Source organism: Taudactylus pleione, unplaced genomic scaffold (assembly GCF_031769625.1).
Source record: "Taudactylus pleione unplaced genomic scaffold, aTauple2 ptg000439l, whole genome shotgun sequence".
NCBI classification, from domain to species: Eukaryota; Metazoa; Chordata; class Amphibia; order Anura; family Myobatrachidae; genus Taudactylus; species Taudactylus pleione.
This window is the reverse complement of record NW_028284841.1, coordinates 1,199,620-1,222,265: the sequence shown is the minus strand read 5'-3', so window position 1 is coordinate 1,222,265 and position 22,646 is coordinate 1,199,620. Positions and strand designations below refer to the sequence as shown.

Genomic DNA, 22,646 nt, shown 5'->3' with positions numbered 1-22,646 from the left:
GCATTAGAAATATCTTCTTTGTATTATTGTAATAATTTTTATATCAAATCTCAGGAGTACCTTTCAGAGTAGCTGCATTTTTAGCAGGATGTATTTAGATGCTAAAATGGAACACACAAAAATTAAAGTGCTACAACTTTATTTTGTACATCTCTCAAGTAAATAACACCTAAACAAAATCTATTTTCTGTCATAGAGATAGATGGATGAAGGACTTAATTTTGACATAACATCAGGTCCATAGGCAAAACTAGACATTTGGTAATGGGTGGTCCCAGTTCCAACCCCTCGCCAGAACTTGTGCTACCTTGGAAGTAGTGTTCATTGTAGGTCCAACGCCGGACCTAGAAAGAGGGACTCCTATGCACTCCGAAAAAAGGAGGTGTGGCCACAGGAACAGGGGGCGTGTCTTTACGGCACATCCCCTTTTCTTCGCTCTTGGGGACACTGGGCATGGGGTATTTAGGAAGGGTCAGCGCCTTCCTTCTTTGCCAGTGCAACGTGTATCTCAGCCTAGCTGAGAGGGAGTTCTCTGTGCTTACCCTGTTCCTGTGAATTCGCCTGTCTGCCAGTCTGCCTGTCAGCTCCTAGCTTCCGCTGGACTACCCCGCTTCCTCCATCACCCTTGCCCGTACCTGAGTGCCTGAACCTGCTGACATCCTGCTCATTGCCTTAGTTCACTACCTGCATACCTGGCTGATTATTTTCAGTCTCACTACCTGCACACCTGGACAGCTCTAATTGTTTTTACTTGGACATTAACCCATTACTCCCACCACAGAACTCTTGTGCACATTTATATATTCCTGGACTTTTATTTACTGCTATAGTTTATGTCTACTCAAGCACTTATTAAAAAACCTAGTTTTTTATTGAAACCCGCTTCTGTGTTCGCTCCTGCTACCACCCCGGGTCCACAAACAACCCAGAACATAACAGTTTGCACTGGCCCCATGGAGCCGGCCACGGATCAGGAGTCAGGAGTGGATTTGTTCCGGAGCATTTCTGGTTATTTAGAAAATCTGGAAAACATGCAGCATCAGATGGCTCAATTTCTGCAAGAGATGTCCAAGCGACAGCATAATTTACAAACTTCCTTTTCTACCCCTGTAGTACCAACATCTACATCCGTATCAGCGTCTGGGAATACAGGAGGCAGATCATCTCCTCGCTTACATCTTCCTCTAACAAGTAAATTTGACGGCAACCCTAAACTCTGCCGAGGATTCCTAAATCAGTGTGACATACATTTTACGCTGCAGCCTGATAACTTTCTAACTGCAAGAACTAAAGTGGCTTATATAGTCTCTCTGTTATCCTGCCAGGCCTTAGAATGGGCTTCCCCACTCTGGGAGCTGCTGGTTAATTACGCAGGCTTTGTGTCATCTTTCAGGAGGATTTTCGATGAACCTGGGCGTACTGTATCAGCATCATCAAACATCATGACACTGAGACAAGGGGTCCGTCCTGTCAGTCAATATGCTGTGCAATTTAAAATTTTAGCATCAGAGCTCAAATGGAATGAGGAAGCCCTCACCTCGGCCTTCTGGCATGGGTTGTCAGACCGACTAAAGGATGATCTAGTCACTCGAGAGCTTCCTACTAATCTGAACGACATGATTTCGTTGTGTATCAAAGTTGACCTACGCTGTAGGGAACGTCAGGCTGAAAAACAGAACTGATCGGCAAAGGTCATTTGCCCCCTCCATTCCTACCCGTCCCATTCCTTCCCCTATTGAAGAGGAGCCTATGCAGGTGAATCATACACACCTCTCCAAAGAAGAACATCAGAGAAGAATGCAAAAGAACCTCTGTCTGTACTGCGGAGAGTCCGGTCACCTGCTGATCTCCTGCTCCCGTAAACCGGGAAATGCCAAATCCTAACTGACCCTGGAGACATCAAGTTAGGAGTTATGAGCCCGTCTCCAAAAATTAAAGATTTCACGATTACTCTAGCGTTGGATCTTAAACCCAAACCTGTCTTTGCTACTGCTCTACTTGACTCGGGAACAGCCGGAAATTTCATAACGTCTAGTTTCATAGATAAATTTCAGATTCCCTGTTCGCCTCTCAACCATGCCATCTCTCTGACCTCTATAGACGGACGCCCTCTAACTAATGGGATAGTCACCAAGGAGACTCAACCAGTATTGGTCCGTATTGGGTCATTTCATTATGAGTCCTTAAAATTTCTGGTGATATCAGAGGCCTCTCAAGAAATTGTTCTTGGTCTACCCTGGTTGCGTCAACATAATCTCAGGATTGATTGGAGTTCTATGCAGATTCTGTCATGGGGTATGGACTGTCAGAAATCCTGTCTTCCAAAAATTTGACCTGTAAGAAAGACAGTTCCATTAATTTCTTTCGCCATTCCCAAGGAATATCAGATGTTCGCCGACGTGTTCTCGGAACAGCAAGCAAATACCTTACCTCCTCATAGGGAATGGGACTGTCCAATTGAATTGATACCCGATAAGACACCACCTCGTGGTACCTATCCGCTGTCCTTGCCTGAGACTCAAGCCATGACCGAGTACATCCGGGACAACCTGGCAAAGGGGTTCATTCGCCCCTCTACTTCACCTGCCAGAGCTGGGTTCTTCTTCGTTGGCAAGAAGGACGGTGGTTTAAGACCATGTATCGATTATCGAGGCCTTAATGACATTACTGTGAAGAATCGATACCCTCTTCCCCTGATTACTGAGTTGTTTGATAGGGTCAAGGGCTCTGTCATTTTTTCTAAATTAGATCTGAGAGGGGCTTACAACCTCATTCGTATCCGAGCTGGCGATGAATGGAAGACCGCTTTTAATACCCGAGATGGACATTTCGAATATTTAGTAATGCCTTTTGGATTGTGCAACGCCCCTGCTGTCTTTCAGAGTTTCATTAATGAGATTTTCCGGGATCTGTTATATGTTTCAGTTGTTGTCTATCTGGATTGGACCCGACCTCAGACACTGAAAGCCATCCAGATATTGTTGGGCTTCGCCAATTATTATAGACGCTTTATCAAGGGATTTTCTACATTGCTGCCTTCCATCACAGCCTTGACCCGCAAAGGTGCTAATCCTTCCCAATGGTCACCTGAGGTAGAGTCTGCCTTTCATCTTCTAAAACAGGCCTTTATCACAGTACCAGTTCTTCGACAACCAGATCTGGACAGGCCTTTTTTGTTGGAAGTAGACGCATCATCCGAAGCTGTGGGAGCAGTCTTATCTCAACGTTATGAGGACAACCGAGTCCATTCTTGTGGGTTCTTTTCTAAAAAAAATTCACCTGCCGAAAGGAACTATGCCATAGGTGAGCAAGAGCTACTAGCTGTTAAGTTGACGATGAAGGAATGGAGATATTTACTAGAAGGTGTTAAGTTCCCATTTACTGTATTTACGGACCATAGAAATCTCCTATTTCTCAAAAACCTTCAATGTGTGAGTCCTCGTTTAGCCCGCTGGGCAATATACTTTGCCAGGTTTCAGTTCACCTTGACCTTCCGGTCTGGAGCACTTAATCAGAAAGCTGATGCCCTACCGAGATCTCTCCTCTGTGATGATCAATCTGAAAATCAAAGCAATACCCCTGTCTTGGAATCAAGAGTCTTCGCCGCATTACAGCTTCAGCCTCCTACGGAAAAATCATTTGTGGCCCCGGAATTAAGGAAGCGGCTTCTCACTTGGGCACATTCCTCAGGCACTCGGAAGACCTTGGAGTTCCTGAAAAGACGTTATTGGTGGCCTTCTATGAAGACAGATATAATGGAGTTCATCTCTTCCTGCTCCTCCTGTGCCCAGCATAAATCATCACGACAAACTCCAGCTGGGGAATTGCTTCCTCTACCTACTCCTTCACGTCCATGGACGCATCTCTCCATGGATTTCGTCACAGACCTGCCAGTCTCTCAAGGCTTCAACACTATCTGGGTTGTAATAGACTGATTCTCTAAGATGGTCCACTATATACCGTTGAAGAAGTTACCTTCTGCTCCTGATCTGGCACAGTTGTTTGTTCAACACATATTTCGTCTACATGGCCTTCCTGCTGAAATTGTCTCTGACCGTGGTGTGCAGTTTACTGCAAAATTTTGGAGGGTTTTGTGTTCTGTTCTTCAAGTGAAGTTAAACTTTTCCACGGCCTATCATCCGCAAAGCAACGGCTCTACCGAGAGAGTTAATCAAGATCTAGAGACTTTCTTAAGAATTTTTATGTCATCTTCCCAGGACAATTGGGCTGTCTTGCTGCCATGGGCCGAGTTTGCACACAATGCTTCCTACCACTCGTCAACTAACCAAACGCCATTTCAGGTGGTTTATGGCCTTCATCCTCGTGTTCCCAAATTCCGAAGCCTGCCTATTTTTGCTGTTCCGGCCGTGGAGGACACGGTGCGGAATTTTGCTGACATCTAGACTCAAGTACAGTCTGATTTGTTGAAGACATCCTCTCGTTATAAGACCCAGGCCGATAAGAAGCGTAGAATAGTTGCACGCATGCAAGTAGGAAACCAGGTCTGGTTGTCTACTCGGAACCTTCGTCTAAGAGTTCCGTCTATGAAATTTGCACCCTGCTTCATCGGTCCCTTCACCATAACAGAAGTCATTAATCCAGTGGCCTACCGTTTACAGTTACCCCCGTACCTAAAGATTCCTAATTCCTTCCATGTTTCCTTATTAAAGCCCCTAGTCCTGAATAAGTTCCATAATGCTCTACCTGCTTCTCCTCGAGTCCAGACGGAGAGAGGAGTTGAGTTTGAAGTCGCCCAGGTCTTGGACTCTCGTCTGCGCAGAGGTCATCTACAGTATTTGCTGGACTGGAAAGGTTACGGTCCAGAGGAACGTTGCTGGACCGATGCTCGTGATGTCCACACTCCCACGCTCATCAGGAGATTCCATTCTGCTCATCCGGAGAAGCCTGGTGAGTGTCCTGAGGCCACCCCAAAAGGGACGGGTACTGTCACGGCCAGGGTATTTCAGCATGGCGCTAGGCGGGTGTTACCTGTGAGGTCGTTGTGGCGCGGGCTGTCTGGTGGCAGAGCTGGTGTCTGGCGGGGGGCTTTGGCTGCTCGCGTTGTTGTGCGGCCCTGTTGTCACTCTGTGCTGGTGAGGCCTGGTGGCGTCTCCGTTCCGTTTGGCATGGGCGCCGCCATCTTGCCTTCTGGCCATGTGATGCGGCTGGCCAATCCTGGTGAGTCACATGTTCCCTCCAGCCAGTAACAGCACGGCATGGGGTATTTAGGAAGGGTCAGTGCCTTCCTTCTTTGCCAGTGCAACGTGTATCTCAGCCTAGCTGAGAGGGAGTTCTCTGTGCTTATCCTGTTCCTGTGAATTTGCCTGTCTACCAGTCTGCCTGTCAGCTCTTAGCTTCCGCTGGACTACCCCGCTTCCTCCATCACCCTTGCCCATACCTGAGTGCCTGAGCCTGCTGACATCCTGCTCATTGCCTTAGTTCACTACCTGCATACCTGGCTATTATTTTCCTCCTTCACTACCTGCATACCTGGCTGATTATTTTCAGTCTCACTACCTGCACATTTGGATAGCTCTAATTGTTTCTGTTTGGACATTAACCCATTACTCCCACCACAGAACTCTTGTGCACATTTATATATTCCTGGACTTTTATTTACTGCTATAGTTTATGTCTACTCAAGCACTTATTAAAAAACTTAGTTTTTTATTCAAACCCGCTTCTGTGTTCGCTCCTGCTACCACCCCGGGTCCACAAACAACCCAGAACATAACAGGAGTGATGTGTCTGTGTAGTGGTGGAGGGGGGTACAGTGTGTCTGTGTAGGGACAGAGGGGGGAGAGATGTCTGTGTAGTAGTGAATGGGGTACAGTGTGCCTGTGTAGGGGCGGAGGGGGAGAGATGTCTGTGTAGTGGAGGGGGGGGGGGTACAGTGTGTCTGTGTAGGGACAGGGGGAAAGATGTCTGTGTAGTAGTGAAGGGGGTACAGTGTGTCTGTGGAGGGGGGGAGAGATGTCTGTGTAGTGGTGGAGGGGGGTACAGTGTGTCTGTGTAGGGACAGAGGGGGGAGAGATGTCTGTGTAGTAGTGAAGGGGGTACAGTGTGTCTGTAGGGGCGGAGGTGGGAGAGATGTCTGTGTAGTGGTGGAGGGGCATACAGTATGTCTGTGTAGGGACAGAGGGGGGAGAGATGTCTGTGTAGTGGTGGAGGGGGGTACAGTGTGTCTGTGTAGGGACAGAGGGGGAGAGATGTCTGTGTAGTGGAGGAGGGGGTTACAGTGTGTCTGTGCAGGAACAGAGGGGGGAGAGATGTATGTTTAGTAGTGAAGGGGGGTACAGTGTGCCTGTGCAGGGGCGGAGGGGGGAGAGATGTCTGTGTAGTGGTAGAGGAGGTACAGTGTGCCTGTGTAGGGACAGAGGGGGGAGAGATGTCTGTGTAGTGGTGGAGGGGGTACAGTGTGTCTGTGTAGGGACAGAGGGGGGAGAGATGTCTGTGTTGTGGAGGAGGGGGGTACAGTGTGCCTGTGCAGGGGCGGAGGGGGGAGAGATGTCTGTGTAGTGGTAGAGGAGGTACAGTGTGCCTGTGTAGGGACAGAGGGGGGAGAGATGTCTGTGTAGTGGTGGAGGGGGTACAATGTGTCTGTGTAGGGACAGAGGGGGGAGAGATGTCGTGTGTTGTGGAGGAGGGGGGTACAGTGTGCCTGTGCAGGGGCGGAGGTGGGAGAGGTGTCTGTGTAGTGGTGGAGGGGGGTACAGTGTGTCTGTGTAGGGACAGAGGGGGGAGAGATGTCTGTGTAGTAGTGAAGGGGGTACAGTGTGTCTGTAGGGGCGGAGGTGGGAGAGATGTCTGTGTAGTGGTGGAGGGGCGTACAGTATGTCTGTGTAGGGACAGAGGGGGGAGAGATGTCTGTGTAGTGGTGGAGGGGGGTACAGTGTGTCTGTGTAGGGACAGAGGGGGGAGAGATGTCTGTGTAGTGGAGGAGGGGGTTACAGTGTGTCTGTGCAGGAACAGAGGGGGGAGAGATGTATGTTTAGTAGTGAAGGGGGGTACAGTGTGCCTGTGAAGGGGCGGAGGGGGGAGAGATGTCTGTGTAGTGGGAGAGGGGGTACAGTATGTCTGTGTAGGGACAGAGGGGGGAGAGATGTCTGTGTAGTGGAGGAGGGGGTACAGTGTGCCTGTGCAGGGGCGGAGGGGGGAGAGATGTCTGTGTAGTGGGAGAGGGGGTACAGTGTGCCTGTGTAGGGACAGAGGAGGGGGAAGAGTTGTCTGTGTGGTGGTAGGGGGGATTTGTCTGTGTAGTTGTGGAAGGGGGATATGTGATTGTAGAGGTGGAAGGGGTACAGTGTACCTGTGTGTGTGTGGGGAAGGGATGTGTATCTGTAGTAGTATTGGGGTGAGTATAATGTGTCTGGGAAGAGGAGAGTATAATGTATGTATGGGGATGTATAATATAGGGGTGGAAGGGAGGTGTATAATTTGTGTATGGGGGTGTATAATCTTTGAGGAGAAATGAGGTGTATAATGTGTGTATGGTTGGGGGGAGGGGGTGAATAATGTGTGTATGGGTGGGGGAAAGGAGGTGTTTAATGTGTGTTTGGGTGGGGGGAGGGGGTATAATGTGTGTATGGGTGGGGGAAAGGAAGTGTATAATGTGTGTTTGTGTGGGGGGAGGGGGTATAATGTGTGTATGGGTGGGGGAAAGGAGGTGTATAATGTGTGTTTGGGTGGGGGGAGGGGGGTATAATGTGTGTATGGGTGGGGGAAAGGAGGTGTATAATGTGTGTTTGGGTGGGGGGAGGGGGTATAATGTGTGTATGGGTGGGGGAAAGGAGGTGTATAATGTGTATTTGGGCGGGGGAGGGGGGTATAATGTGTGTATGGGTGGGGGAAAGGAGGTGTATAATGTGTGTTTGGGTGGGGGAAAGGGGTATAATGGGGAGGGGGTATGAATGTGTGTGTGTATTGGTGGGAGAGAAGGGGTATAATGGGTGCTGGGGGTGTTAGGATCAGTGTACTGTGTCACCAGGATCTCGCTGTTCCTCCCACCTGATTACTGACTAGTGCAGGTCTCAGACTCTCACACCACTCACTTGTTACCTGTCTCTGTCTCTGCCGTGTGTGGAGGTGAGAGGGAGCCGGCTGCTGCTCTGCTGCTGGTAAATCCCCTTCACTGCAAGCTGCAGCGTTGGTAAGGCAGCAGGGATTGGGTCCTCCTCCAGGTGTAGGACATCTCAGTAGCTCCTCACTACTAAAGCGCTCAGCGCACGGCCCAGCGTCATGATGTCACCGCGCGCTCTGCAGCATGGAGGATGAATGTGATTGGTGCCAACACAGGGGAGACGGAAAAAAAATGTCCTCCCGGTCAGGTGAGCGCTGTGTGTAGAGGATACTGAGTGGCGTTAACGCCTTCCTGACCGGGAGCGGACTAATTACATTTAAGAATTGCGATTTGGCGGCAGAGGCTAATGGGTGGTCCTGTGCACCCCCGGACCACCCCTTAGTTTCGCCTATGATCAGGTCATCTTAAACACACACATTCTGCAGCACATATCCTAACACACTGCTTCATGCTCCTTCCTCACTATCTACCTCATCTGTGTTGCTCCTGTCTGTCTGCCCCTCCCCTTTAGAATGTAAGCTCCCATGAGCAGGGCCCTCGTACACCGCAGAAATGTTCCATAGGAATTATACATATAAACTACATTTATATACCATATGTCATAGCACATTATAATGATAGGCTACACTATATTTTTATATATATTTACAGACAATTTCTATTGCTGAGTAATCTACATAGAATTACTACATAGGATAGACTTGTATTCAAGAAAAACATCTCAGCCGCCTACATGTGAGCAGAAAACTGTGTGTGAGATTCAGCTTTTTTGGGCAGCTCTATTAGCAAACTGGAAAACTAACATTATCAACCATATTACCACTTCTGTAGGCCAGACAAAGAGGCGACAAACTGGCCTCGTGTGTCCTTGCAGACACCTTTATAAACCCTGTGACAGAAGTAAAAAAACAGTAGACAGAAGACTGAGAAAATGTAACTAAATACAGTACAAACCCATGTACAATTTTGAGTTGTAAATAAAAGACCCGCTGGGCACATTATCAATTACACAATGTTTCATTTACAAACTATGCCAGTGGTTGAAAATAAAACCAATGATCGGGAGCCTTAATTCACTCAGAAACGTCAACTTTCTGGAACATAACACCCAAGAGAACATGATTCATTTTGAAATGTTACTTAGATCTAGACCCAAACTGGAATGTAAGATGGTGGTGATAACATATTAAATAAAACAATGTTTATGAATACTGCATGCAATTTTAGTGGAAAAAGTATGCTGATAATAACCCAATTAGGAATAAGTTCCTAAGTAGATTTCTGTACTTAGTCTGGGGCAAAATTAGCCATTACAAACAAAATCTAATTTGGAAAATGTAAATGGTCTAATCTGTTTAAGGACCTGACTTAGATTTGGCATTTAAATATAAAACCATCTAGTTTATATTATAGTAGTACATGAACTTCCCAACCAGAATGTCTGATTGGAATGTACTATGGCAAATTCATTTTTTTTATATAAATTCATATTTATCAATTATGGGCTTTTAGACCCGAGAATATTAATTTTTTATTGCTGCTATTCACGGCAAAAATAAATGAAGATTCATCTGAATGTATTAAAAATTCACATCCAGGGACAGGGGCTCAGAAAGGAGCCTGCCCCAATAATATGTCACATTAACGATCGCTTCACTCATCTTTCTGGACCAAGCAGCACTACTGCACATGTGCAGCGGCCATTGCCGTATGGAACATTTCTGCGGTGTGTGGCCCATAGACTACAGCCGTCTAAAGATTGTGTTAGCTGCCGGGGCCAAGCTTGGTACATCAGATAGCTTAGCAGCTCCCTTTGAATCCTATGGGGACTGCTTCTGCTGTTAGAAATGGGGGACCACGGAAGACATTGAAGATTTTTGCTGCTGTCCCTCCATGTTAAGTCTGGGGAAAACTTAATATTTGTGGGTATCCTGGAAATATTATTTGATTTTTGCCTTAAGATTATCATAAGGATTCATATACTGTACATGGATTCTTATGTATCTAATCCCCATACAGCCTGAGTTACAGTACACCCAGGATCATTAGGTTTGCCCAAGTGTTTGCTAAGAGTACCATGTGCACTGTGCATTTATTACCATAGTGATCATTGATCCTACAAATTACATTAATGTTGTGTTTGTTATGGGATAGAAGACAGTAGCATGCTATTATTATATATTATTTCAATTTGTTATAAAAATTAAGTAATCAGAGGTTAAAATCAATGAATATTCTTTATTTTAGGATGCTGGAGAAATGGTTCGTTCCTTTGTTGGAGGCTTAGAACTGATTGTTAATTTATTGAAATCTGAACACACAAAAGTATTAGCAAGTGTCTGCGCAGCCATCACCAATATAGCCAAAGATGAAGAAAATCTCGCAGTCATAACAGATCACGGAGTAGTTCCCATGTTGTCCGCTTTAGCAAACACGGTACGTATGGGCAATTTACTAGGAATGTAACACATGAGATTTTAATAATCTTAGTATATCACATGTGAATATTAAATGTTGTCACATATGAGCAAATTCTATCACTTGGTCCAGTCACTGAACAGTACAGGGCCTGTTACCACACATGAATGGCTAAATCAGGGACATCTTAGTATTAAGCGATGGGATTAAGTAGCCATATCACATTAAGCCATTTTAGTGTAGTATTACTAGGACCACACACACAGGTTGAATGTCAGGAACTAAACCTGACAGAGCCTGTATCACTGACAGACTTATAGTACCTGCTTCAGAGGTGGATGAATTTAGAACATTGGGTGCCAGCGTCCAGTGTTTTAAATCTGCACGTGCCAGAGATGCAGTGTCCGTGAAACATGATGGTAACTGCCAGCGGACACATAGGAATTGCATGGAGATCCATGCAGTTTCAATAAGTGTTCCTGAATGGTGAATTGGGGGGTGGCTTTGGTCGGCATGCATGTCAGAGGGCGTGCTAGTGTCGGGGTCAAAAGATGCTGTTCCACTAGCACCGGCAGCCATGAACCGTGAGACATTCTGAACATGTTAGGAGTAGCCACAGCGACACACAGGTGCAGCGGGTCATTGCTAAACGACTGGGACACCGCGTCACGCCAGCCGCAATGGCTGATGATCCTGATGGTTGCTAGGCAATGGGGGCTCTCTGTGGCCACACTGCCTGTTGGTCCTGGCTGTTACTACAACCGGGATGCTTTCTTTGTACCTACAGTTATTCAGCTGCAGTGTAATTAAATGTGAGTGACCTGTCTCTGTAGGTGCAACTACCATTGGTGGCTGCCTATGGGCGCCGGCTACTGTAGGGCGCAGCTGAGTCCACAAAAGACCAAAAAATAAAGGATCTCTCTTTTAGTCGGGACTACTGATGGCCAAAGCTAACACAGGAACTCCCCCAGCCTCTGACACTGCACTTTTACCTGTTAGTGTAGTAGAGTCAGCTGCAGTGGTGGCAGCCCCTTCCCTCTCCTCCAGTCCTCTCCTTTCCTCTGGGTGCCAGTCTGTCACTCTCATAAGAAGCTCCGTCCCACTAGACAACACGAGGATCTGCTACTTCTGAATGGAACCTTGTAAGGTATGTCATATGTTTTTGGTGAAGAGAAAGGATTCATTTGTGGGTGAGTGTGTGTAGATGGGTGAGGGGTTTGTGTGTGTGTTAATGAGTGTAGACAAGCTTAGTGTATGTGTGTGTGATGGGGTTTAATAAGTGTAGACAGGGTTAGTGTGTGTGTATGTGTGTGTGGGGTGGATTTATAGAGTGCTGAGAGGGTGAGTGTGTGTTAGAGGGTTTACTGAGTCATGGTAGTGTGTGTGAGGGGGGTTAATGAGTTCTGACAGGGTACATATGCAGAACCTCCTACATGACCCCTTCCACCAGGTATAAAATGTTCTGCTCCTGGACTTCTTACTTAATTTAAGATTGCAGCCACCTGTGATGAAACACCTTTCTCATCAATTAACCAGTTCAACACAGGTGACAGCAATTGTGAATTAGGTGGAAAGTCCAGGACCAGAACATTTTGTACCTGGTGGAATGGGTCATGTTGAAGGGGTTAGCATATGTGTGGGTTAATGAGCACTGGCATTGTGTATGGGTGGGTTAATGAGTCCTGGCAGGGTGAGTGTGTTCATGAGTGCTGAAAGGGTGTTTGTATGGGAGTTAATGAGTGCTGTGTGTGTGTGTGTGTGTGTGTGTGTGTGTGTGTGTGTGTGTGTGTGTGTGTGTGTGTGTGTGTGTGTGTAAGTGGTGGTTAATGGGTGCTGACATTGAGGCACAGATGTGTGGCATGAATATGTATTGGGGCATGGATGTGTGGTATAATGTATTGGGGACACATCTGTATGGTATAAAAATTATTTGGGGCACATGTGGCATATTTATTGGGGGTATTGAGTGACATAATTTACATGTGGCATACAATACATTTGGGGCACAGCTGTGTGAAATATGTATTGGAAGCACAAATGTGTGGCATATTATGTGTAACCTTGGTTAGGGTTACGGAGATATATTAAGTATAAATATAATTCATATATACAAATGAAACAGGTATATATTTTCATTCATCTATTTACAGCAAAATGCCATGTATGAGGTAAATGTTAAATATACTGTAGGGATATATATGATGTGATGTAAATATAAGTAAATATGTGGAAATGTATATACCCTGTGCATGTTAAATATCTATGATGCCAGAGGACTTTAGTGCTTCATGCTGCAGATACACATTTCACAGACATTGGTGATAGTTACAGAAGGGGGCGGAGTAATATAGATGGGAGTGAATCGGTTCCTGTCAGGAAAATAGGATCCGGTAAGGGGGAGGATATAACAGCTGTTAGCAGCAGCTGAGAGGCAGTCTCCTGATCCCTCCCTCCAGTGCCTGCCCTCCTGTGACCCGGGCAGCCAGTGAGCGGTGATGGGCTGCTGGGCGCAGGGGGGCAGAGCCGGAGAGGGAGCCCAGCCGGAGCTGGGGAAGCAGGTGGACAGCAGTACTCACCCTGTCTTTGCTGGTGCAGAGGATAAATGCATTCCCAGCAGGTATCCCACTGTGCGGTTCTTTGTGGGAGTGATCGGGGTGATGACCTGGGAACTGGCTCAGAGGCAGAGGTCGTGGAGCAGCAGCGGTGGTCCCGGCAGCAGAGCAGTGCAGAGGGCCCGCTGGTGAGCAGAGGCTGTAAGTGGGCGAAGCCGCAGCACATCCCAGCAGCTTAGAGGCTGTATCCCAGGAGGAGGGGTGCATCTACAGTTAGGGAGGTGGAGCGGCAGTGGCTGTATCCGGTGGTCAGCGGTAGTTCCCTGCAGGACAGCCCAGCAGCAGTAATACAGAGGTGGGCTGCAGTTAGCAGAAAGAGGCCAGGGTTTCTCTGCAGATGGGAAGATCGCTGATTGACAAGTTAGCAGTGGCAGCAGTGCCCTGCTAACAGTGAGTACATATATACACTGCACTCACCAAGTATCTAGCTGACCGGCCCTCAAGAGAAGGTGGGAAGCTGCCTTAACAGGAAAGTGCTGGGGGAGGAAGTAGACTTTACTGTTACAATCTGCATAGGAGCAGAAAGAAAGCATAAATTCCTGTTGAAGGGAAAGGAAGACTAAGGCACAGAGAATAAGGGTGTACACCCAAGTTACAGAAGTCACTTGCCTCATCTGGGGTCATATTTATCCTTTGGAAGGCATTAGTTTGATTGTCATCTGTATAAACTAAACTTGGATGATATAATGCAAATGTGAATTCAGGAGGTAACTATGCGGTATCTAGTGTTATGCTTTGTTCTCATTGGAAACTATATTCTAAGTAACCACTTATTGCTACTACTGCTAGTCACTAACTGACTATAAAAGAAAGACAATAATAGTTGGCTGCAGTGGACACAGACTTCTAATTCGTGCATACCAAGGATGGTAAAAGACAACTCTAGTGCTCTCACAGAGAGAACTGCTTCCCAGCCGATTTATATATATATACCAACTGAAAGTTACAATATATTATTTATGTATAACAAATCTTATGCTGTAGAAAATATATGTGAAGCTCGGTGGCTCACAATGGTAGTTATATTGTTGTACATGAGAAGGGATCACACATTATAGTTTTAAGTGCAAAAGGAGAAAAAGAGGTTGATGTAATGCAAATTAATAGTATGTTATTGGTGCAAACTCATTAGAATGTATTCATTGTAAATTATAGCAATGTAAAGGTTATAACTTAAATACTGTTCTTAAAATAATTAAGAATAAGAAAGATGTTTACAAATGAATAACTTGGAGTGTTTATTTACATGAGAACATTTCCGGTTTCAACTATCATCACATTACAATATATTTTGGTGGGTTTTCCCAAGTAGGCCTACTATCTATTTACTTATACTTGGGTGGAGGCACTGACAATAGGGATGTACACCACTTAGAGGAATGCTAAGGGTGGGTAAATTAGGTGTAACAGAGGTGTTAGTAACCTGGTGACCCTTTAGTGGTAAAAAGGGGGTTACATATGTATTGTGGGAACAAATGTGTGGCATTAGGTATTAGAGCACAAATGTGTGGCAAGTTTTATGTATTGGAGGCATTGATGTGTAGCATAATTATGAAGTGATACAGCTCTGTGGCATATAATGAATTTGTGGCACTGCTGTGTGGTATATTAGTTGGAACATTTGTATATATAGTATATTATGAATTTGGGACACTGCTGTGTGGCATATTATAAATTGGGATCACTAACGCGTGGCATATTATGAATTGGAGGGAGCAGGGGTGGTGGGTGAAATTTGCCTAGGTGTCCAGAAACCTTGCCCTGGCAACTACTCAGCTGCAGTGTAATTAATTGTAAGTGGCCTGTCTCTGTATGTGCAGCTACTCAGCTGCAGTGTTATTAATTGTAAGTGGCCTGTCTCCATTTGTGCAACTACTCTGCTGTCGTGTAATAACTGTAGGTGGCCTTAATTGTAAGTGGCCTCTCTCTGTATGTGCAACTACTCAGCTGCAGTGTAATTAACTGTAGGTGGCCTCTCTCTGTATGTGCAACTACTCAGCGGCAGTGTAATTAACTGTAGGTGGCCTCTCTCTGTATATGCAGCTACTCAGCTGCAGTGTAATTAATTGTAGGTGGCCTGTCTATATTCTGGGATTCCGATTGGCTCCCTGAATAGTTAAAGCACAGTCAGGGCATCCGCATTGGGTCCATCTCTGAATCAGGCCCATTGTGTTTTAATTCCCTATAAATTGTCTTTGATAATTGGACTAGTATTCTTTCACCTCCCTACTAAATACACTTATAACACAAATACCCAACACTTCCACAGTTATTACCACTTTTTTCCATTTTTTATTTACAAAATCAAATTAAAGGAAATGTATCGAGATACCTACATGTCTGGGTTTTCTGTGTGTGTCGATTATGCGCTCTGGAAACATGATAAGAGAGTCAGGACCTCATTCAGAGCCGGACGCTATTTGCGCTCGCGCGTTCAGAAAAAAGGGGTGGCTATTCAAATGAACCGTTCGCTCTTTGCGGTCTGTTCACGCCTCTAGGTCTGAACGAGCGAACAAAACATGCGGTCGTTTTTTGGAAAACTACGCCCCCTGGCCGCTCGCAGCCTACGTTATGTCCGTTATTTATTAGATTAATTGAGTACATCGACCAGCGTATGAACTGCTCGCTATTTTTGTGGTTGGTTTTTCCTACCGTAATCTTGCGAGCAGTTCTGACTATAAAATAACCCAGTGACATGGTCAATGATGCTGCTGTATTAATTATGCACACCCTTAAAACGCCCGTTTTGACCTTTAAGCACGCCTGCGTTCGGATCTCCACTCCCCGTTTTCAAGCACCTTCCCCTGTTACCACCCACATACGCCTCCTCCTGTCACTCAAAATAGCAGGCATTCACTATTTAGCGAACAAACGATTTTCGGCCGCACTGATTGGTTCGCGCATGCGTATTACGATCCGTACGCATGCGCAGTTGGGCAAGCATCGCTCGGAACGAACCAGCGGCCGCTTACGAGCGGCTCTGAATCAGGCCCTCAGTACCTAAAGAAACTCAGGATATCAGACTGTTGTTATTCTTAAGGTGCCCACACACTGGATGACTCGCAAAAGATGCAATGTCGTCAACAATTTCCCTTGAACTCCCCGGGCAACTCACCAGCACTCCCAGACAGACGATATCTTGCTAAACTGTGCAATGTGACTAACGACCTATTGTGCGTCCTTAATGATTTCCAGTGCATCCTTAAGGAGATTGCCAGATCTTACCTGCAGTAGGTAAGATCTGAAGATACGACAAACGACCCGCGGGACCGTGCATCGGATCGTTATCATTCCTGCAGACTGCACAATTTGCACGTTTTTAAACGATGTTTTGTTCCAATGCATCGCTTTTGTGCAAATCGTGCCTAAAATCGTCCAGTGTGTGGGCACCTTTACACTTGAGGAAAGGTGGCTTAAAATTAAAATTCAATTTGGGTGGACATCTTTAAGTTTCAAGCTTTTGCTGTCTATGGGGCAGGTTCAGCAGAGGACGCAGATGGTGATACACATGCAGATTCACGATTATAGGGAATTTGCGCATGTGCAGGATCTGTTCTGCGCATGTGTAGAATGGTTCCTGCAAAATTACACGCAGGCCTCCCTAATACCTCTGCCTGATTGACAGGCAGGGACGGGGACAGCCTGCATTCCAGGAAACGGGAGCGTGTCGCCCACATTTTCCAGGAGTGTCAAGGCCAGGGTGTGCGTCCATGGATGCAGACTTTCATGCCTCGCAAGCTGGCCTCACTCAGCTGGCCGGTGACACACAAAATCGTGACCGATGGTGATACGAGGCTGCGACCTCAGTTGCAGCTCTGGGATCGCAGATACTGACAGGAGGCGTCTCGTCACTTCAGGCACCTCCTGCAGTATTTGAATTTTAGCAGGAGGGAATTACAAAGCCGATAGTGTGCGGCTTTGCAATTCCGTCAAATGCTTAATCAGCCCCTATATCTCCACACAGACTAGCCCTCCCTAAACTGCTGATGCCTTGCAAGTCTTAAGTGTATTGTATCATTCCTTGTACTAAATCGTTTTCCATTAATGCGGTGCAGTGTTTTGGCAAATCAACTCATACCCAGAGGCATTCATAGAAGACATTACATAATAACAGGAATGACAAATATAGTCATGGTTTGTTTGATCTATGTAGTAGATCATTTCTCGTAGCTTTATAACACTGTAGGAAAATAGGAAGAACAATATAATACAGACATTGGGTGATGTCTGCATATTATATGTAAGCTGCTTTTTTCATCTCTCAACAGCTGAACCAAGATGCATATAATACGTATATTGCACAAAACAAAGAATTATTAGATGACACCATATTAAATGGAAGCTGACAGAGTGAAGTAATCTGCTCGGCCATATGACAATTGTAGCCACCATCACAGCACCTGTCAGTCAGAAAGGGCCCAAACTTTGTCTGGTTTGATTAGAATAAATAACTTAAATAAATGTATAGAACATTTATGCCTGTCCATTGACGTATGTTATTGGTTATCCGCAGCTCATGGCAAATAATGGGAGGGGGGTATTCTTTTAAAATACATACACAGAAACATACTTTAAAGGGTTTAGAGTCCCTGCCTTTTTCAATGATCTCAAAAATTCTATCTCTTCTATGAAACCAAAAGTCATGAAACCTTTCATTAGACCAGTGGTTCCCAAACTGGGTTCTGTGGCACCCTGGGGTTCTGTGAGACACTTGTAGGAGTGCCATGGGTTGGTGGTCCAGGACCAAATGTAATTATTTAAGATCAGTGTGGTAGGCAAAGCCAGTGCTGATGGCTACCAATCATAAAATATCCATAATAACACTATTCAACACAATGTAGAAAAACTCTCTGCATCTGGCATGTGAATATGTGTTGTCGTCTAATTTAGGGATGCTGAATTCAGTGGAAAAATCAGATTTTGTCTACCACGTCACATTTATTAGATGCACACAAATAACAAAAGCTGCAATATCTATTTCTGAAAAAGTAAGATAACTGAAAATGTCAATTCATCTCTGTAGAATTTAAATATTTTCATCATATTCATTAATAAAATACTAATAAAACTACAGAAACACTTAAAACCTGCAGAGACTAAACTTCAGAAACTCTTAACATTCCAAATTAGCTGTAATGTAATTGTCAATAAAAGATAAAATGTAAAGTCACATTGCTTTAGGGAAATAGGATGTTATCGCTTTTCGTTTGTACAGTGTCTCATTTGTCTCTCTAACAAGGAATCAGCAATTGTCCACTATCATTGCAGGGCCCCAACATCCTTGGTAGCAATGCTCCATTGTCAGAATGTCTTGTTGAAAATGTTCCCCCTGTTCATGACTACCCAGGTTGTCGGGGAAGAAGTCTAGATATGGAATGTAAAGAGTGAATTTTAAATGACATTCTACAGCCCATATTCTTGTAGTTGGCAAATCGTTCATTCACGATAGACACATAGTTGGCCTCTTTTCTGTTCCCTAATGCTGGGTACACACTATACAGATATATCCGCAGATCTAGTGATCTCCAGATATATCTGCAGATGATGGTCGTTCATACACACTGAACGGCCATCATCTGCTTCTGCCCGCTGGTCCCGGCGGCTGGGGGCTCCCCTCAGCTGCCGCTGTATGTGTACGGGTGGTCTGCAGACCACCCGTACACACTTGCCGATGTACAGATATGTCTGCAGACATATCTGTCCATCGGCTATACAGTACAGCCAATGCGATATGTCTGTGAACAACGTCATTCACAGACATATCGCCTGTACACACTGGCCAGCAGATATATTGGCTGATAAATTGATCTGCCAATATATCGACCAGTGTGTACCCAGCTTAAGAATCCATGCACAGCAACCTTGAAGGAGGACCAAGCAGCAGACATAGGACCTCATTTATCAAGGAGTTTTATCACTCAAAACGAGTGATAAATCTCGCTGTCTATGATAATGGTGCTCCAGGCTATCAGCTCCCAACTGTCATCTGTTTGAAAAATGACAGTTGGGAGCTGATTGGCTTGAGCACCATTTATCATATGCAGCGAGTTTTATCACTCGTTTTGAGGCCCTAAGAATATCCATCAGTTTAGTGTTAAATATTTCATCCATAAGCAGTTTCCTTATATGTGGGCCAACAACTATGCCTTCTTTTAGCTTAACATTCGCTTAACCTTGGAAACTTTTCCTTCAGATAACTGAAAGCATGGCTTTTTTTATCCAGAGCTTTCACAAATTTCTTCATTAGACTAAACGTAATGTGAAACGGAGGTAAAATTATTTTATGGTGCTCAACCAATGGAGTGTACTTGACGTTTTTCTCTCCAGCAACATGTTTTTCTCTCTGTCCACTTCTTTGTGATATAGAGATTTTTAGTGTCTCTGTTGTCCCATAAACACAGAGAACAGCAGTACTTTGTGAATCCACCTTGCAAACCCAACAGCAGTTCAACTACCTTTAAGTCACAACAAAGATTCCATCCTTATACCTGATTCCCATCTCTCCAACAACACATCCATACTTTCTTAAGTTTATTTCATGTCCACTGCATAGGCCAGAGGTACTGAAGGGAGTATGTTCCCATTATGGAGTAACACTGCTTTCAGTCTACTCTTCGAGGAATCAATAAACAGTCACCACTCACTAGTATTGTGCTGAACACCAAACTCAGTCATTAAACGTTAACATCAGTACACACTTACATTGAATTTTTTTTTTTATCAAATGTGGCCAAAGAAAAGTTTCTTGTTCTAAAACTTTAAATTGTCATACCTTGAGCCAGAATGTTCCACTGTTGTAGTCTAGAACTAAAAAGTTTGGCTTTTTGTTTTGACAGTTCTTTGTTATGAAACACCAGAGTATTAGTATAAGACCCCTACAGCCATGCTACAGAGGTCTTCTGCTTTCAACACCCACCCGTTGTTCCCTTTAGAGTACTATATACTCACCGGTACTTAGGATGCCACCAGGTATTAAACTCAGGACAATATGGACTTATATAATACTCTGGTGATTGCAGAATTATTTGGCTGGCGTAGTATAAACCAGGTAAATCCAGAAATAAATGCAGTTAGTACCTATAGGACGACACCTAAGGAAGACTTGATCATATATAATAGCAGATGGTAAATAAACACTGAGAATGGTAGATGCAGCTTGCACAAACAACAATGGCAAAGATGATAATCACTGAATTGCAGGTATAGTAGTAATAAGTAAAATAGCAGAGATGGTAATATACTTTTAAAGAAATGCTGAGGTTGTAAATATGAAATGGCTCATGGTTAGTAGAAACAAGATACTAGTTCCAAGCAGACTCAGGGACTCCAATGCACAGACCAAGCTGAGACAAATGCAAAAAAGTCACCAGGACACGGAAATCAGGATCAGACCAGAAGCTTTCACAGGAGTGCAAAAACTATCACTGGCAAGGTGTGCAGGGCTGGATGGTCTTTTTACAAGGACCTGCACCAATGGCCAATTACAACAGAGCCCAGCACCCTATCTAATAATTGCACCCAGCCGGCATTCCGGCTATTTGTCCGGGCTGGGACAATAATACAGTGCAGCCGCCCTTTGTCCCCTGATTGCATAACAACCACCAGTGGGACCGTCAGCCCTAGCGTCCAAGGAGACACGGCGTCCCGGCTGCCTAGTAATAGCTGCTGGGATCCGCGCCTTTAATGAGCCGCGACGGTTGCTCATAACAGTTCTATGATGTGAGGTGATTTGTCTTGAGTTTTGGGGTGATACTCCGCTTTATCTATCTTCTGACTCACTTTCCTTTGATGTCCCCAATTTACTGGTGCACACACGACAGACAGTCCTTCTTGAGGCACAGGTTTTTGTGTTGAACACACTTCAGTATATTTTAAAGTGTGCTTAGTTCTACTGGAATGCCCAGCAATACTAGTTAGACAAAAATAACAGTCAGTATAGTAGTCCTTAGGCTCAGGCCATACCATTGGGACAGCAATCGGCGTCATGCTGCAATTTTCTTTCAACCAATCTGTCAGATTAGTTGTGCAGATTATGCAAAAAATATGGGGTGCCCAGATTTTATCCTTGTCACCAAAAGCACAGTCAAAGTACATTTATAAGCCTTCTTTATCAAGGTGCTAATAAGCTTTCTGTGACTTTTTGTTGTGAGCTTACTGCATACATAACATAAATTATCAGGATGGTTTACACACCCACAAATTTTAGCAGCTGCCTCTAGTTCATATGTACTTACAAACAGTGCAAAAAATGTACACTCGAAGATTCAAAATAACGAACACAAGAAGAGAATAACAATCATTTAAAATGGATAAGCGAATACAAAGGTAAAATCGCTACTTGCACTGGTCACTGCCAGTCTTGTGAGGGCCACATGTCTCCTTATTGGGATCACCCATCAGCCAGAGTGCTGGGACATAGAGACGGAAGCTCCATCACAAAGCAATCCCTGTGAGAACACCCCTGGTTACTGATGGTCATTGTATAGTCTGGGGAGCTTCCTGCTTACTTCCCCCTCTGCATGCTGGTCAGGAGCTGGGACAGGAGCTAGCAAGCAACATAGCATCCAGCGCTAAGAGGAGGGTTCTGCCCCAGGACCAGTACATGGAGGAGAATGAGGAAGATGAGGAGGGGGATTCTGATGACATAGAGGATGAAAAGTCTGGGCAGGATGGGAACCCCATAGTGCAGGCAGAAGGGAGTCTTGCCGAGCACTTACTGTGATTAAATACTTTCATTTATTAATTTACATTTTTCTAAATATCTCAAAAACATGCTCACAAGAGCATGGTAACTGTGTTTCATATTTTTTATTAGTCTTGTTTATGTAGGAAAACCATAAAATATGAATGAAATGGTACCTGTGGCACAATGGATGCACCATTTTTTGAAACCCATCATATCAGTAGGAACGTTTGACACCACCTTGGTATTGATTTTGTATGTTCTCCCCATGTTTCCGTCAGTTTCCTGTGAATACTCCAGTTTCCTTCCACAATCTAAAATTAGAATAGTAAGTTAATTGGCTTCTGTCAAAATTAAACCCTAGTTTGAGTATATGTGTTACAGAATTTAGACTATTAGCTCCAGTGGGGCAAGTATTCCCTGTAAAGTAGCGGCGAATCCAGAGTAGGCTGTTTAGCATAGTTCTGCCCACTCCTTCACTTGGATTGGGGGAGGACCATTGTAATCCACCAATCAGTGTGCTACTGTGGCTTGTGTGCAATGTACCATATAATGTCCAGGAAGAATGGGTTTTAGTCTTCAGTTATCAGTACAGCAACAAGTTCAATGGGCCAGACATAGTGCAGGAGACAGGCAGGTGCTTTCATCATATGGTACCAACCAGTGGAGGTTCCAGAGGTTGGGCTGCAGCACAGTCCAAAATTCACATAGGGGAGCCACACCAAGTGCTACCCCAAACACACAGGCTGGGACTCACTGGCAGTTGTGTGGTTTCCCTATTTGAATTTTGGACTGTGCTGCAGCACCACGCCCGACACTGGTGCCAACAACATGATAATGGCTAAAGAATACA

The 22,646-nt window shown here is 45.0% G+C and overlaps 1 protein-coding gene across 1 annotated transcript in view; it reads left to right on the top strand.

The window, feature by feature from the left end:
• Positions 1-22,646, top strand: part of ODAD2 (outer dynein arm docking complex subunit 2) — a 200,311-nt gene that overhangs the window by 163,851 nt on the left and 13,814 nt on the right. Inside the window, exon 18 of the mRNA XM_088447790.1 lies at positions 10,328-10,516. Coding sequence (XP_088303916.1) covers positions 10,328-10,516 — 189 coding nt within the window. The remainder of the gene's footprint in view (positions 1-10,327; positions 10,517-22,646) is intronic.